General features: G+C 41.0%; 1 protein-coding gene across 3 annotated transcripts in view; it reads left to right on the top strand.

Annotated features, from left to right (window-relative positions):
- Positions 1–18536, top strand: part of LOC127633461 (protein quaking-B-like) — a 51909-nt gene that overhangs the window by 11737 nt on the left and 21636 nt on the right. For all 3 annotated transcript variants that reach the window (XR_007969214.1, XM_052112584.1, XM_052112583.1), the window contains exons 2-3: positions 7648–7790; positions 18175–18291. Coding sequence is in view for 2 of the 3 variants with exons in the window: in XM_052112584.1 (XP_051968544.1) it covers positions 7648–7790; positions 18175–18291 (260 nt within the window). In the remaining variant the exon portion in view is untranslated. The remainder of the gene's footprint in view (positions 1–7647; positions 7791–18174; positions 18292–18536) is intronic.

Raw genomic sequence — 18536 nt, 5'->3', positions numbered from 1 at the left:
TAATACAAATTTGGAATAATTATTGAGTTGCAAACTTCCCTTGGGTGACTTCATCCTCTGTGAGAAATTTACAAAGGTGTCAGCAGGAGTCATTTTAGCTAGATGTATGGCAGTGTATATAACAGTAACTTAATAAAATACTGTATCTCTGTGTTTAAAGTGCAGGAGACCTGCTGGCATAATGGAGGTGATATTTATGTCTCAGTGATGTAGTCGTTGCGAGCTGTGGTATCGGACTGCTAGACTCAGATGACAGTAAACAAACACAAACTGTAATCAAAGAAGTCTTGGTCTCTCACTCTCTCTCTCTCTCTCTCTCTCTCTTTCTTTCTCTTATGCTCACACGCATGTAATTATTGTCTACAGTAGGAAGCACTATCTCACTGTCTGTGTATGTGTGGTTTTTCAGTGTTGATCAGTTGCATGTAATTTTTGTTTTTAGTGCTCTTGAAGGTTGTGCTAATAACAGTCAAACTGAGGTTGGAAATTATATGTCACCTTATGTGTCACTTCAGTTCTTCTGTGATGAAATATATTTATGGTCAAAACAGACTGCAATATTTATGCATTTTAACTAATATTTATTTTTTAAGCCTTATGATACTAATCATTTTTTCATCATCTATGTATTTGCTCTGAAAAGGCTTAAAAGAGTGATTTTATTTTTCTCCAATTAGATGAACCAAACAGCTACTTCAACCAAACAAAAAAGACATTTGATCCAAGTACTTAAACAGAGTACAAGTCTAAGCATGTTTTCCACTCTGGGTTTCATTAAATAAACACAAATAAAAACTATATTGTATCATTTTCATTTACAGTTGAAGTTTACATACACCTTAGCCAAATACATTTAAACTCACAATTCGTGACATTTAATCGTAGAAAACACTCCCTGTCTTAGGTCAGTTAGGATCACTACTTTATTTTTAAGAATGTGAAATGTCAGAATAATAGTAGAGAGAATTATTTCTTTCAGCTTTTATTTCTTTCATCACATTCCCAGTAGGTCAGAAGTTTACATACACTTTGTTAGTATTTGGTAGCATTGCCTTTAAATTGTTTAACTTGGGTCAAACATTTTGGGTAGCCTTCCACAAGCTTCTCACAATAAGTTGCTGGAATTTTGGCCTATTCTTCCAGACAGAAGTGGTGTAACTGAGTCAGGTTTGTAGGCCTCCTTGCTCGCACATGCTTTTTCAGTTCTGTCCACATATTTTCTATCAGATTGAGGTCAGGGCTTTGTGATGGCCACTCCAATACCTTGACTTTGTTGTCCTTAAGCCATTTTGCCACAACATTGTAGATTGTCCATTTGGAAGGCCCATTTGCAACCAAGCTTTAATTTCCTGGCTTATGTCTTGAGATGTTGCTTTGACATGTCCACATAATATTCCTTCCTCATAATGCCATCTATTTTGTGATGTGCACTAGCCCTTCCTGCAGCAAAGCACCCCCACAGTATGATGCTTCCACCCCCGTTCTTCACAGTTGGGATTAGGGATGTCCCGATACCACTTTTTCCACTTCCGATTCCGATAACGGAAATCTCAGTATTGGCCGATACCGATCCCGATCCGATACCAGTTTTGTTTTATTGCATAATCAGTTTATAATATCTTTCCATTATTGTGTGGAAATAATTGGGTGTACTCTTTAATATGTAAAGAAACACAAACCTTTAACTACACATTATTTCAATATAAATGTATAGCTTATTAAGAAACACTTTATTATTAACTAGCATACTGGATACTGGCACTCCCTGAGTTCTGATTACATGCACCTGCATATCATTAGTGGCTAATCAATGACTGCATAAATACCCCGCTTTCTCACCGCGCGCGCACACTCTCTCTCTCTCTCTCTCTCTCTCTCGCTCTCTCGCTCTCTCGCTCTCTCTCTCTCTCTCACTCACTCTCACTTTCACACTCTGTGCCTGTTCTCATCGATAGTAGAAAGTTCTGGAGTCTCAGAAATACTATGTCAAACATGTGTCTTCATTATTGCCTGCAAGTATCATAAAATTGTTGTAAGTTATCTCTTTCATCGTGTCTATACACTGTCTGGATATTACTTACCTGCTGTTTCAATCCTCTGCTCAATAAACCCTGCAGAGTTCATATCTCTGCTGTGAGTCTCTCCATGACAGCTTTAACTTTTAAACCCTCACCCTTTTTATTCACAGTTTAATTCGCTTCTTATTTATATTCTGGTTAAATGCACCTCCAGTGCCGTTCTAAGTCCATATTATAAGTGAACCGAACTGCTGAGCATCTACATCTGAGATGTTCGTTTGTAGCGCTCAAATATTGTGCACGTGTGAAGGCTATAAATAGCCGCACGCGCGCGTGCGCGTGTGTGTAAACCGAAGCACCATTCACTAACGGGCTGAAGCTGCGCGTGCATTTATATGTTTACTTATTAAACACAGCCTATTGCAATTCTTTGCCTATTGCTTTAATGGTGTTTTAACAGTTCTTTTATGTAATTTTTTAAGCTTGACAGTAACGAACATGACTAACACAGAGTATCGGATTTGGGTCGGGCTCGTCAGACCGATACCCGATCCGTCTAAAAACGTCAATATCGAAGCCGATACCGATCTAGGTATCGGATCGGGACATCCCTAGTTGGGATGGTGTCCTTCAGCTTCCAAGCCATCGCCCTTTTTCTTCCAAACATATCTATGGTCATTATGGCCAAACAGTTACATTTTTGTTTCATCAGACCAGAGGACATTTCTCCAAAAAGTAAGATCTTTGTCCCCAGGTGCACTTACAAACTGTAGTCTCGTTTTTTATGGTGGTTTTGGAGCAGTGGTTTCTTCCTTGCTGAGCAGCCTTTCAGGTTATGTCAATATAGGCCTTGTTTTACTGTGTATATAGATACTTCTCTACCCATTTCCTCCAGCATCTTCACAAGGTCCTTTGCTGTTGTTCTGGGATTGATTTGAACTTTTCGCACCAAAACTACATTCTTCTTTAGAAGACAGAATGCGTCTCCTTCCTGAGTGGTATGATGGCTGCATGGTCCCATGGTGTTTATACTCGTATATTAATGTTTGTACAGATGAATGTGGTACCGTCAGGTCTGTGGAAATTGCTCCCAAGTATGATCCAAACTTGTGGAGGTCCACAATTGTTTTTCCTGCGGTCTTGGCTGATTTCTTTTTATTTTCCCAAGATGTCAAGCAAAGAGGCAGAGAGTTTGAAGGTAGGCTTTTAGTTGACTCCAATTAACCTATCAGAAGCTAATTGGCTAATTGCCCTTTACATCATTTGTTGTTATATAGTCAATTAAAAGTGAAACAATCTGTCTGTAAACAATAGTTGGAAAAATGACCTGTGTCATGCACAAAGTAGATGTCCTAAACGCTTGCCAAAACTATAGTTTGCTAATATGAAATATGTGGAGTGGTTAAAAAAATTAGTTCCCCTTCTGTCACTCACTTTGCACAACGTGCAACTCATGTTGTTTAGAATGTAGTGACACAAGGTGTCTTTCTTGAGAGCCTCATGTACCTTTGAACTTGAGAAAAGGCCAATGAGAAATTGGCAGACAGAATTTGCATGTACCGTCCCCGGACATACGGGTATAAAGGGAAGCGTACGTCTGTCAGTCAGATTTTTTCTTCAGAACCGAGCGGTTGTGCAGCAGCAAGCTGAAGTTCACTACTGTTCCACTCACCTCTGTTGGCAAAGCACTGCTGTTGGATCTACGGTGCATTACCAGCGACTTCTTCCCTCTCTGCACGCTATGCAGTCCATGCCCCATGGGCGCTTCGACGGCGCTTCTGTCTGAAAGAGTGTTCTCTCCTAAAAGAGTATTTTCCTCTAAAAGAGTTTTATTTTCACTCATAAAAGAGCAATACACAGCTGGCGTTGAACATCCTTTTCAGGACGTATCTTTTTAAAGATGCCTTTCCGCCACTGTGTAGTTCCTGGATGCGGTTGATATATCTCCAAGACTGACAGTCATAGATGCTGCCTCGTGTGCCTGGGTAGCGATCACACTGAGGCAGCGTTTGTGGATGGTTCATGTACTCACTGCGAGAACATGACCATGGTAGCGTTGCAGTCACGGCTTTCATTTCTTAACCCTCTGGGGTCTGCTGGATATTTTCGTCATTACAGCAGATACAATTGAAAATACTCCGTCATTTTTGGGTATACAGATAAGTGTAAAACATCATTAGAGACTATAAAGGGTCTACTTTTATTTGTGTACACTCACAATAACAACAAAATCTTGTGCTTTTGTAAAATAAAGAAAATAAAAAGGGTGAGCTTTCAGCAGTCTCTGTGTTCACGAGCATATTTCAGAAACACGTCACAAAAATGAACTGAAATGCATTTGGGTGACGGTTTTATCCAAAGTTTTGTACAGTTTTTACCGGTCCATCTCATTATCTGTAATGTGATCTCACCCACCAGCAGAGCACGCCATTCATACGCTAATGTGCTGAGACGATCAACGCAAATGTACACGCCCCCGACAGTCTTCAGAGGTTTGATGTAAACACAACACAACTCAACTTTTCTGCATGTTTGTAACAATACACATTCGAGGAATCTCCTGGATATTAAGGAAGAGTTAACATTTTCCTCAGAAGAAGAGCGGGACTCCGATGAACATTTGTATTTTGAAGAGAGACTTGATCCAGCCGAGGATACAATTTCGGATGAGTAAGTCAATTAGTTTTCATTAGCTGACATGCTATTTTATATAAACATGTACATATTTTACTACTGGGACTGTTTCCAGACTTGCCAGACAGGATTCATAGTATTGACATTTGAAATATGACTCCTAATAAGCAAGTTTTAGTTACATTTAAATGCTGTTTAGGCTAAAGCAGCTATTTAAATTGTATGCTGTATAATATAAATATGGTATGTAATATGATATAAAATAATATGAATGTTTAGATTATATTTTATCTATTTATTATATAAAATTCAGCTTTGATCACAAATTGCCTTTTACAATGTATTAAATAGAATGAATATTCATGATCATTCACGCCTCCTCGCATTTTACCTTTCAACACAAAAATTGTCTTACAAAAGTTAAATTACTATATTGTTTTGTATGAATGAGTGATCAGGATGGTTTTCACATCATAGCAAAACCTCAAAAGTCTTGTGGACAAATGTTTAATATGTGTTATATGGCCTTATTTCAGTGACTTAAATTTTTTTTTTAGTTTTTTCAAAAAACATGCATAAATGTTATTTTCTCAAAAATACAAACCTGTACACACATTTTGCTCACATATTATTGTAGCCCAGTTTGTGCTGAATACAGTGTTATCAGACTTTAGCCATTAATATGTTTTTAAGCAACTGAAAAAAGCACAAATGTCAAGGCACGTCAAAACTTCTCCAGGGCCCAAAATACCCTCAGACCCCAGAGGGTTAAAGTGAATGCCACTTCAGCCCCCCAACCCCCCGCGTCGCTCCTTGTTCCCACGGGATTGAGGATGACCCGGCTTGCGATGGAGGCGATTTGGGGATGGCACCGGGCTCGGTTTCGCCAGGGGAAAATCCCCACGAACCTGTGCAGTTCGGTCAGTGCTTTCATTTCTGCAAGAGAGGTTGGAGGGGAGGCTATCCCCCTCCACCTTGAATTTGTATGTAGCCGCTATCGCGGCCCACCAGGACGCAGTGGACAGTAAGTCCTTGGGTAAGCACGACTTGATCAGGTACCTTAGAGGTGCCCGGAGGCTGAATCCTCCCAGCCAAGCCTGTTCCCCTCCTGGGATCTCTCAGTGGTCCTCTCGGGCCTTCAGAGACCCCCCATAATTAATATCGCAAGGAAAATCATTGCAAATGAGTTGTAAATGTTTTGTATATATCATCCAGCCCTAGTCTCTTGTACCTGAAGGGATAAGTCATACTTTGTTTTAAGTGTAGAGATTGTTGGAGTTTTAAACTTTGTAGTAACACAAAACCAACTGTAATCTATTTATCTGTTTAATCACCTTTCGTTCAACACTCAATGTAGAGTGATCAATTACACAACTTAAAAGGCCAAAATGTGTCAGTTATACGCCTTGGAACTGCCAAAAGCTTTTAAATGCCTAATATGTTTATATTTGTGTTTACTGTGGGCATCATATGGTGGAATTCACTTTGAGGCTGTTTTTCATCTTTATTCGAAATGGTAGCATATGTGTGCATACTGATGAAACCAGTCCTAACATTCATTGTAGATCACAAAAAGCTTTGTTTTGGAATTTTGTAGTAAGAATCGAGCAAATGGTCTGATGGGCCTGTGCCAATAGCATGTGTTGTACGTAACTGCGTGTATGTGTGCTTACACACGTTCACCAACTTAAGGCAAATGAGAGACATGCTCATGATACCCTGTTCATTCTTTGGAACTGGGTGTGGGTGGTGGCACTGGTGGGGGTGGGATTCAGAGGAAAGACAGCCTGCTGAGTACCAATGAGTTATTGTATCAGATCTAGTTGAGGTTCTTTGCTTTGCTCTGAGAGGATCCTATGGGAGCCCAATGGGCTACAGCTGGCTCCGCTCAGGGTTATATTGAGGTCAAATTAATCTGCAGTCCTGGGCCAGGCTTTGATGTTGTCATTTTGAACCATATTGTACATCAGTGTTAATCCATTAGAATATACGTCTGCCTCTTCCCAATATCCTCCAAAGAGCCTTTGTTAAATAATAATCATTGCTTCAGTCTTTTAAGCTGGTCTCTTTGGAATTCTACAGTTTGGACCAGAGAGAATTCAAAGTGTCTGATGTCTGATTCACTTTTTGCGAATGCACATCATGGTGCATATCTCCATGGCTGGCTGGGCTCTCATGTCCTTTAGGAGTTGTTTTTGAATTAGATAGTTGCATGAACTCATCAGGAGTTCTTTGAGTTATTTTTACAGGAGTAAATTCTTTTTTTGAAGAAAGATTGAAAGTTCATTGCTTTATCAGCTATGAGTTACACTCAGATTAAACTATCTAGAGAATATTAAATCTGTGCTATTTGTGGGGAATTTGCATATTGATAGCTTTTAAGGGCATTATTGACAAAATTGACTAGTCTGTGGTTCGCCTTAACAATTGTTGGCTAATCTGCCTTAAAGGTATACGTAGTTTACCAAACATGACAAATCTGTCATCAGCCCCTCTCCCTTTTATTATTCTAAACCTTTATGATTTTCTTTCTTCAGTGGAGCACTAAAGGAGATGTTAGGGCTAATGACAGCCTCAGTCACCATTCAACTTCAAATGCTGTTTTTAAAATGCAATGCTTATGATGGAACATTTAAAACAACAGCAATGTACACACACACACACACACACACACACAATACTGTATACAAATATTCAAACATAAAAAAAGAAAAACTGGTCCAATTTACTAATCAACTAGTCGACCATTGTGACTCATCCATAATGCAAAGTTTGCATAACTATGCACTTTGCATATTTATTGCATTGCAGAATGTATTCATGTGGTGACTTAGCTGGCATGATCTTTCTGGGGGTTTACCTCTGTCCGATGTTTTACCTTAAGCATTTTGTGCTCTATAAATTTTTTCATGTTTTAATTTCTGTTCATACTCTCCGGGGCTTAATTCTCTCCATGCTTTTGTATAATTGAGCTTGTAATTTGTCTGTTTGGCAGAGATTGGACGGGTACGGAAGGACATGTACAATGACACACTGAATGGCAGCACAGACAAAAGAACATCAGAGCTCCCGGATGCTGTGGGGCCCATCGCACAACTCCAAGAGAAACTCTATGTGCCTGTCAAAGAGTTTCCAGATGTGAGTGTTAAGTTACTTTTCCAAAGTTTATTACTTTGTTGGCCAGTTACAGAGATTGTTGTATTGATGCAACTTTAATCTAAATATATAAAATTGTCAGGTTGATTTATCTTGTAGTTTATCTTCAGAATCAAACACATTTATGCCAAAGGTTTGTCTTAAGTGGAGTGTGTAATTTCTCCACCACTAGCGACACCATTGGTCAGATGAAAAGGTTGTCCTCCCCCAGTCTTCTGCCATTGGTAAAGTTAATGTTGCTATGATGGGTTGTTTAAATAAAACCGAGCAATACAATATAAAGCTCAGCAGTGTTAATGTACACCTTTTGGGGAATTTAATGAATGGCTTAATTAAAAACGGGCTCTGCACATTAAAATGTGTTACGAGAAAGTAGTTAAAATTGAAAAAATGACACGCATCACCTTTATTGACACATACATTAATTTCAATGTAAAGCAGAAGATGTATTGAGAAGAAAAGGTGTGCCAGGTGCATACTGCTCTGGTTATCTATGCATACAGCATCAAGTGGAACATGCTCAGTTACAGCAGATTTGTATCTGGATAGTATAAATGCCACATTCATGGAATTACTGGAAAATTAACACAGAGAAACAGCCTTTTCCTTTAAAGTTAAATGTTATGTGGACTTAGAGTGCTCTTATAATCTGATCAGTGCATGTAAATACAAGTAAGATCGGGGTATTTATTAGTGCTGAAGATCATGTGTCTAATTTTGTAAATTTTTTGTAAAATACGTACTGATCCAGTATACTTGTCTATGCTAGAACTGAAGTAATCAAAAGACAACAATAAGCATGATAAATATTGCTTTATACAGGGATTCTGGGCATTATTTGGAGACTATCACCCTGTCCTGCTTATTATTTGAATACATCATGACTGTTGAATCATGTTGACAATGACAACTTTCACACTTCTCTCTGAAATCATTATAATAATTTATGCAGAAACAGTCATCAGACTTCAGACAGAGTGGATTACAAGGAAGCGAAACTGAAATATTTGTGGGTGTCCTCAATAAAGTAGTACGTTTTGAGTAGATGATTATGTGGCCCGTTTGATGCTTACCGGGTTTGGGGTTGAGGCAAAGTTGAGGAGATTAGAAATAGACGGAGAAGTGTTTTGAACTGTCGTCTCACATGGTTCCATGATCCTAAAGAGCTGATAAGACGGATAGTAGGGTCAGGGTTAATCGAGTTTGAATGAGAGACGTGCAACAGGGGCTCTTTTGTTATCTCTCATTTAGTTATAATTAACCTCTCTGCATGGACCTCAATATCAGGGTGAAACCCAACTTACTACTGAAAGTGTAAGCAATTAACTTATGAAAAAGAAAAGGGAAATTCTACACTGCTAAAAATGTGCCAAGTGTTTGTGTCTTGTTTTCCACTTAAAAATCTAAACATACTTAAAAAATGTCATTTACACAAAAAGCCCAAGTGTGCAAGATGTTAAAATGTTGTATTGTTTTCAGAGAATTTATCTTGAATTAAGTGTGTTCCTTATCTGCCACTCACTCAAGGTTGTGTCAATGTAGTGACTCTAGGGGTTGCCCTTGGGAGCCCCAAATACCTCTGATATTTGAGAAAAGGCCAATGAAAATTGCAGAGTGGAATTTGCATGCCAATCCTCTAGACATACGGGTATAAAAGGAGCCGGCTTGCAACCACTCATTCAGATTTGTTCTTCGGAGCCAAGCGCTGTGGTTCAAGATACCGCACCCCTTCTGCTCGTCTCCGAGGGCATTCTCCTGTGGCAGCAACACTGGCTCCCCCTTAGCCTGAGCCAACCGCTCAGCCCTGGCGTAGAGCCCCCTGCAGGATGTTGATGCCCCCCGTCTCACGATCCGGCTGACCTGTCCTATGGTGGGCACGTGGAGCAAGGTAAGTGCTTTAGTGGTTATTTCAGCACAGTCACAGGCTTGAGCCTCAATGTGGCAGTTCCTGCTCCCATACACAGGTACGTCAAGCGCAATTGTCCCCTTGGTACCCCTTGCTCGGAGGTTGAAGGCATGGCTAGGGCTCTCCAACCTGTCACGTTGGCTGACCAGCATGATCCGACTCGGCTACGCGATTCAGTTCGCCAGGCACCTGCCCAGGTTCAGGCAGCCCTTGCCCCACTAAGGGAAGTGGGTGTCTGCATCCTCAGCTATCTCAACAACTGGCTGATTTTAGCTCACTCTTGAGATCTATTGTGTACACACACAGACATGGTACTCAGACATCTCAGCCAACTGGGGCTTCAGGTCAACTGGGAAAAGAGCAAGCTCTCTCCGGCGCAGAACATCTATTTTCTCAGCATGGAGTTGGGCTCAGTTGCTATGATAGCATGCCTCTCGAATGAGCATGCCTAGTCGGTGCTGAACTACTGAAGTCATTCAGGAGAAGAACAGCGGTCCCACTGAAGCAATTTCAGAGGCTCCTGGGGCATATGGTGTCCTTGGATTGATGTGTGATGTGAGTGCTTCAGCGATGGCTTCAGACTCAAGTCCCGAGATGGGCATGGTGCTGTGGCATGCATCACATGGTTATCACGCTGATCTGTCATTGTGCATTCAACTCTTGGATGGACCTTGCATCTCTGCGGGCAGGGGTCCCCTTAGAGAAAGTACGTCGTTTGCAACGGGCATGCAGCCTCAGTTTCCTGGACAGGACCTCGACTGCATTGGCATATCAACTGCCTGGATGTGCTGGCAGTATTGCTGGCCCTGCGGAGGCTTCGGCCGTTGATCCAGGGGAAGCATGTGTTGGTCTGGACAGACAACACAGTGACATTAGCGTACATAACAGACAGAGCGACTTGCCCGCCATCTCCTCCTTTTGGAGTCAGCAGCGAGTGAAGTTGTTGTGTGCCACTCACATCCCAGGCGATCTCAACCGAGCAGCGGACGCACTGTCGCGGCATGTGACGCTCATAGGAGAGTAGAGAATCCACCCCTTGGTTGTTCAGCTGATTTGGAGTCAATTCTGTGAAGCACAGGTAGACCTGTTTGCTTCCCAGGAGTCCTCCCACTACCTGCTCTTGTACTCTCTGACCGAGTTCCTCCTCTGCAAAGACGTGCTGGCACTCAGCTGGCACCGGGGCCTGCACAAATATGCGTTTCCCCCAGTGAGCCTGCTTGCACAGACTTTGTGCAAGGCCAGGGAGGACCAACACATTCTCACACCCCAACTCGTCACACATGGACGAAGCGTCCAGGACCCCTTGGCGTCACTTATTGATGCACTGGGTGTACCTTTGGCGTCATTTTTCAACGTGCAGGGTAGTCCGATAGAACCGGAGCCTGTAGTGTTGAAATTTGACATCTTGGGCTGCGAACGGGTCGAGAGTCGAGACTGCAATAAATAAAACTAAAAATGAATAGGCTACAATAAATGATCTATGCCAGGGCTAGTATAATGGTGGCCCCCAGATCATCTTTATCTGGCCCTCCAACTGTTTTTTTATGTTTAAAACCCCTCACAATCTGATATCAAAGTGCCCTCTCAGCAAAGGTTTAGCGCGTTCATAGGCAACCGCATTCATCGGTGAGTTTAACCGCATTCATCGGTGAGTTTAACAATATAGAAGTCTATCGGACTACCCTGCACGTTGAAAAATGACGCCAAAGGTATACCCAGTGCGTCAATAAGTGACGCCAAGGGGTCCTGGACGCTTCGTCCATATGTGACGAGTTGGGGTGTGAGAATGTGTTGGGAGGACGCAGAACAGGTCTTGTTGGTAGCAGAATGCTGGCCCACCCAGACTTGGTTCTTGGAGCTCACGCTCCTCGGGACAGCCCCTCCCTGGTGAGTTCCTCTGAAGAAGGACCTCCTTTCTCAGGGACGGGCACGATTTGGCCCCCACGTCCAGACCTCTGGAATCTCCACGTCTGGCCCCTGGACGCAGAAGACCTAAGTAGACTACCACCAGCGGTGGTAGACACTATCACTTAGGCCACGGCTCCATCTACAAGAAAGCTATATGCCATGAAGTGGTGTCTGTTCACCAATTGGTGTTCTTCCCAAGGTGAAGACCTCCAGAGATGTACTGTTGGGTTGGCGCATTCCATCCTGCAGTTGAATCCTCCTAGACCACACCTCGTGTGAGCCTTTGAGCTAAAGGCCCTCTCCCTGAAGACGGCCCTCATGACTGTGCTCACTTCCATCAAGAGGGTTGGGGACATGCAGGCATTCTCTGATTTGTCTGATTTGTTCCTGGAGTTTGGTCCGGCATACTCTCACGTGATCTTGAGACCCCGACCAGGCCATGTTCCCAAGGTTCCCACTCATTTTAGGGACCAGGTGGTGAGCCTGCAAGCGCTGCCCTGAGAGGAGGCAGACCCTGCCTTGTCGTTGCTCTGTCCAGTAGGCACTATATGTATCTACTTGGACCACACAGAGAGCTTTAGGCACTCCGAGCAGCTCTTTGTCTGTTTTGGGGGACAGTAGAAGGGGAAGGCTGTCTCCAAACTGGATGGCCCACTGGATCGTGGATGCCATCGCCATGGCATCTCAGGCCAGGGCATGCCGTCCCCCCTGGGAGTCCCTTACTGAATGCAGTAAATTGGTCGATTTAAATCAGCTGTTAATAAGTTTGAATATTGAATATGCCATATTATTTACTGTACGTGGACTAATAATTGAGCAATAATTACATTTATTCTATACCATATCAATTTACAATAATTTTCATTGACCTTACCTTAACAAACATTATTACAATATATAATACAATACAATATAATGCTTAAAAGAAACTGGAGTGCAGCTCATATTCACCATTGAAATCTGCTAATCTGAAGAACCACACGTTTTTTTACTTGTGACGTCACGGTAATTACATTTTTTTAATCCAAACTAATAATCGCAGTTACAATATAAAGAACAATAATCGATAATTATGATTTTTGCTCTTATCGTGCAGCCCTACTGTGTAGCATCCTACTGGGCCTTGGCGAACGACGGCTCTCTAGCAGACATCTGTAGAGCAGTGGGCTGGGCGACACCCAATACATTTGCAAGGTTTTATAATCTCCGGGTTGAGCCAATGTTTCGTCCCGTGTGTTGGCAGGTACGAACAGTTAAGTGGTGGGCAGCTGGCCGGATGTACCGCTTGCACACAGCGCCGTGCACTTTCCCCCATGTTAGTTCATGAGACAGGTTAACCCTGGCTGTCTTTCCTCCTCAGCCCTGCGGCAGGCAAGTTCGATGCCGAGAAATTCAATGCCGGGCCCAGTACTTGCGCTGGTATGCCCTGTACTGGGGTAGGTTGTATGTTGTAACCCTATTTGATGTATTTTCCTCGATACAGTTTCCCTGACGGCAAACCTGTGTCTTCCCTCAGGTAGAGTCTCCTCCAGTGGCCTGCCTGCACCTGCACCGCCAGTCCACGTAACAAAGTTCAGCAGGTTGTGCTGTTTTGTATAGAGACCCCTAGTGTCACTACATCGACACAACATCGAGTGAGTGGCAGATAGGGAACATCTTGGTTATTGTTGTACCCTCCGTTCCCTGATGGAGGGAACGAGACTTTGTGTCCCCCTTGCCACAACACTGAACTACCCGCTGAAATGGCCGGGACTCTGTCTAGGCTACTCAACACAAACCTGAATGAGTGGTTGCAAGCCGGCTCCTTTTATACCCGTATGTCCGAGGGAGTGGCATGCAAATTCCACTCTGCAATTTTCATTGGCCTTTTCTCAAATATCAGAGGTGTTTGGGGCTCCCAAGGGTGACCCCTAGTGTCACTACATCGACACAACGTCTTGTTCCCTCCATCAGGGAACGGAGGTTACAACAGTAACCAAGATATTTTTCTTTCAGGTTTAGATGAAAACCTCACTAAATGTTGTAAGATAAAGTAGATGCTTAAAACAAGTGAAAAATATTTACCAATGGGTAAGAAAAATAAAAGATGCAGAAGTCTGTTCTTGTGTCAAGTAAACATGTTTTTGAAGGAAGTAAAGCATTTGAATAGATTAGTCTGATAGATGACATCAAAGAGGAACCTCTGATTTGTCTGGTGTCTAGTGTATTAAAATGTGATACATTTTGACAACCTGCTCAGAATTTCCCATTATTGAGTGACTTATTGAGGTCACAAACTTCATAAAGCAGCAAAGTCATTTGAAACAACACACCACCACCCACAGTGGGGTGCAATCATGTATGATATTTCACAATTATCATGATTATTCAGGGCTCAACACTAAGGACTTTTCAGATTTCAGTTTTTATATGCCCAGCTATCTGTTTCACTGGTCCCACCACAAACAATTATTTGTTTTTCATTTGCAATAATATGGCTCATGGCAAAAATTACAAAAAATAAAGGCAGAAATTCAACATACAGTATATGGGCAGGAAATATTCACAATCTTGATCATTATTGTTATTGAATCGATTTAATTATTTGGTTAGAAAAAATATGCCCTCATTAAGGTAATAAATGCCCCTAAAATTTAATCCAGGGAACAAATATAGACCATTCTGTATAATGTAAAACCACAATGTAAAATTTCATGAACACTTCAACCCATTCTAACTGTCTCCAAGACTATCACAAGTCTCGCAAATTTGTGAAAACCTCATCAATGTTAGCCTGCTAGATAGCATTACCTTGGTGACATACTTTATTTACATCAGGCATAAATAGACATGTTATAAATCAACAAATATAAGATTGTTGGAATTAATGAATGTGTACACATCCTTATTGTTGAGCCCTGTTATCTATTTTTGGATATATCGCTTTGCTCCCACACCCTTTTAAAAAATATTTACATATATGTTGGTCGTTTTGTGTTGTAGATCTGTTAGGGGCTCAACAAATCATCATCTTATCTGTGGTCGTCAGTCATCAAGCTTGTTTTGAGAGTGGCTTTGCTCCCCTGTAATGCTACCTGGTTTCCGATAATCTCATAAGAACCTGTCATGACTGCCACCATCCCAGCATCTGTGCCAAGTAGGAGTGAGAAACACACAGGTCAATGGCCTCTCTGCCCTCAGTTGCCCACCTATTTCAGAGAGAATGATCTAGAACATTATCCCTGCCAGTGCAGTCCATGTGAAAACAAATGTGGACTTTGATGAGGAGGTGGGAGGGGTGGCGGTATGATAATTCATTTTGCATGCTCTCACTGTCTCTTTGTAAAGAACATTTGGAGTGATTCTCATTCTGTCATTCTCTTCCCACTCCTTTCCCTTTAGCCATTGGGGTGGTAATGAGATTTATTCAATACGTCGTAGTTATTTCTTGAGCTTTGCACACTTTAGATGGATTTCATAAACATGTTACTTTAGCATTTCATTAGCATTTTGGAGACTTGTGTCTGCAGAACAAAAATGGGTGTTTTTCAACTGCTTTACACAAATTACCAACTACAGTGAGATTCCCTACTTTCATTGAATAGCTGAAAAACACCCATCCCAGTTTGAAAGCTCCTGCAGTTTGCGAAATGCCCATTATTGTTCCGCAGAGACCTATACTAAGCATTTTGTCGGTTTCTTTGTTCTTTAAAGCAACAGTTCACCCGAAATGAAAATTCTGGCATTTATTTGCCCTCGTGTCATTACAAACCCATGTGTTGTTATTTTCTGTGTAATACAAAAGATAAAAAAAAAATCTTTCTCTTTTCGAATGCCCAATTCTCAATGCGTTCTAAGTCCTCGTGGTGACTCGCCTCAATCCGGGTGGTGGAGGACGAATCTCAGACGAATCCAGATTCTGAATCTGGCCAGAATCTGGAGTCACTCAGCATGCCCTGGATTCGAAATTGCAACTCTATGTGTGGTAGTCAGCGTCTTTACTTACTGAGCTATCCAGGCCCCCCAAAAGATTAATTTTTAAAGAATTTTTATATAGCTCTTTGCCATTCAAGAATAGTTTATAGTGACGTCTGTCAAGCTCTTAAACAGACAAAAATAACACCATAAAAGCACTATAAAAGCAGTTCATATGCACTATATACACATATATGTTGTCTTTAGACAATTGACAATGTCTATTGTATGTTTTTCTTTGTTTTTGTTTGTTTTGTTTTCTTTATGGAGCTTGACAGAGGTGGTCACTAGATGGCCATTGCAATTACTATACGTAGATCAACATGATCCAACTGAGAATCTTGTGATCTCACGATTAAACAGGGGTACATGGGTAAACAAAAATACAGACAGAGAAGTTCACAAGTCAAACACTTGCACAAACATTGCTCAAAACTACAGTAACACAAGGACGCAGGCAGATAAACAGTGCCATTCACACAGTAGTGTGATGAGGTCATCTCTAAATGTACACCACAGAGGCTTCACGGCCCCCAGCAGCTGTGAGCGGCCTGAGAGGACATGAGCTTTAAAAGGAAGAGAATGTATTGTGACCCTTAGAGAGACGCAGCTGCCTGCCTTATCACTCAACCCTTGTAATAGATAAGGTTAAATGCTGAAAGAGCGGCGCTGCCGCCAGCCTGCAAATGCTGAAAAGCACAATGTCTCGGTCCCGCAATAAATCATGCCAGGGGCTAAATCATAGCTTTACATTCAATTGGCTTGACTGGTGATTTTCTATAAACCACTGTTGTGATGAGCCTTAGCTCAGTAATAAAATCCACTCTGTCTTTTAGAATTTACAATGCATGACTGATATATATATATATATATATTTTGTTTTTCTTTTGTTTTGGGGAGTGTTACAGATGAAAGAAGCTTAGAATATGCTTAGTGCTTGACAGCATTCAAACACGCACCCTTATACTGTACAGCAATATTAAACCTACTTACGGGGACGTTTTCTCCTAAAAATTTAGATGAGAAAATAATATAAACTATACATCCCACCATATAAAAATAAATAAAATATTACGAAATGAGATTAAATAGGGTGTAAGGGGCCATTCACACTAACACATTGTTAGTGAACAAGCTAGACATAACACAATGAATATAACGAAACACTGATTTCTCAAGACATGCTTTTAAAAGTTAAACTTAATTTTACTGTCTAAAAAATGTGGTGCTCCTGTGTGAGATGCTGAAAAAAACACTAAAACTTATCACAACGGTCAAAAATGTCCATCTAGCACTTTTGCATAGAAGTACAATTAAAAAACAGTGCCTGAAAATGCTAAATGTGTCCAGTGTGAATGGCCCTAAACCACTAGGCTTACTAAAGTTACACTGTCCAGCGATATCAGTGGATTTAGCTTTTTACTGTATTATTGAGGTTGTTATTTTTAAATCAATGTCAATTTTGTTTTTAAAAATGCACATACTTGGTTTTAATAAGAAATGTGTTAATATAAACATACAAAGTATGCTATTTATTATTGGTTGCTTGTTGATAGTGTTATGTAATATTGTTCATATGCCTAAACACAGAAACCATGTAAAAATCAAATGGAACATGAATTTAAAACACCTAAATGCAGAGAGGTGCTTGTATAACCTATACCTATTCCAAATCATGTGAGCTGTTAACTTAGGTGTGTATTTGTGTTTTTGTGACTTTTTGACCCCTTTGTTAAAGTTTATGTTTCATATTGTTCCATGTGACTTGTGTTAGTGCAGGAACAGGGTGGAGAACTGTTGAAGCTTCCCTGTGGCAATTGGGGCATTCCAAAACCACACTTTGTCTCTTGATGTGCCCTTTTCAATAAAAGGGGGATTACACATTCCATGCATTTTGCCAGGCTTGACAAAGTGCCTTTGACTAAATGATACAATTATGTTACCATGCAACAGTTTATGTTCAAGCACTGCCAAAGCTTCCATAGGGGAGAAACATTAGCAGAGGGGATGATGGTCTGTTTCGTGTGTTTAACCTTGAGGATGTGGTCATTGCTGCCTCTCTCTAATGCGTCAGAATTCTGGCTTTATTTAATGTGATTTTGAAGGGTCTTTTTAACTAGAATCAAGCTAAGTTTGGTTAAATAGTTAAAGGGCTAGTGCACCAAAAACTGAAAATGTCCCAAACCCAATTTACTTTCTTTTTTCTGTGGAACACAAAAGGAAATGTTAGGCAGAATGTTTGCTGCAGTCATCATTCGCTTTTATTGTATGGAAAAAAAGATGCAATGAAAGTGAATGGTGACTGAGACTAACGTTCTGCCAAACATCTCCTTTTGTGTTCCATGAAAGAAAGGAGGTCAGGTTTAAACAACTTGAGGGTGAGTAAATGATGGCACAGTTTCTGTTTTTGCATAAATTATCCCTTTAAGGATTAAAACTGTTTATACATAATGTATGTTTGTGCACAATGATAGAAATGCATCATGCCCATTTGATACTGTTTTTGTATGGCAAGCTCGTTAATCCATTTCAGATCTTCAGCACTTGGATGTCTTCCTCTGATCTTGATTTTTCTACCTTTTTTATGTCTCTTCACAGTTTAATTTTGTTGGAAGAATCCTGGGGCCCCGTGGCCTGACAGCCAAGCAACTGGAAGCAGAGACGGGCTGCAAAATTATGGTGCGAGGCAAAGGCTCCATGAGAGACAAGAAGAAGGTGAGCTTTTCTTCCATTCCTTTTCCTTTCATTTTTCATTTGCCATTTTTACCTTTTCTTTATTCTTTCCCTTTTTTCTTGTTTTCTTGTTTTTACTTTTATTTTCAGTTCCTTTTCTTTCCAATAATTGTTTGCATTTTTCTTTATTTCCTTTTCTTTCCTTCCTTTCCTTTCCCCCCCCTTTCTGTCCCTTAAAGAGATAGTTCACCCAAAAATTTTAATTCTCTCACTATTTACTCACCCTC

The sequence above is a fragment of the Xyrauchen texanus genome, chromosome 40 (genome assembly GCF_025860055.1).
Source record: "Xyrauchen texanus isolate HMW12.3.18 chromosome 40, RBS_HiC_50CHRs, whole genome shotgun sequence".
Classification (NCBI taxonomy): Eukaryota; Metazoa; Chordata; class Actinopteri; order Cypriniformes; family Catostomidae; genus Xyrauchen; species Xyrauchen texanus.
This window is presented reverse-complemented; position numbering and strand designations above follow the sequence as displayed.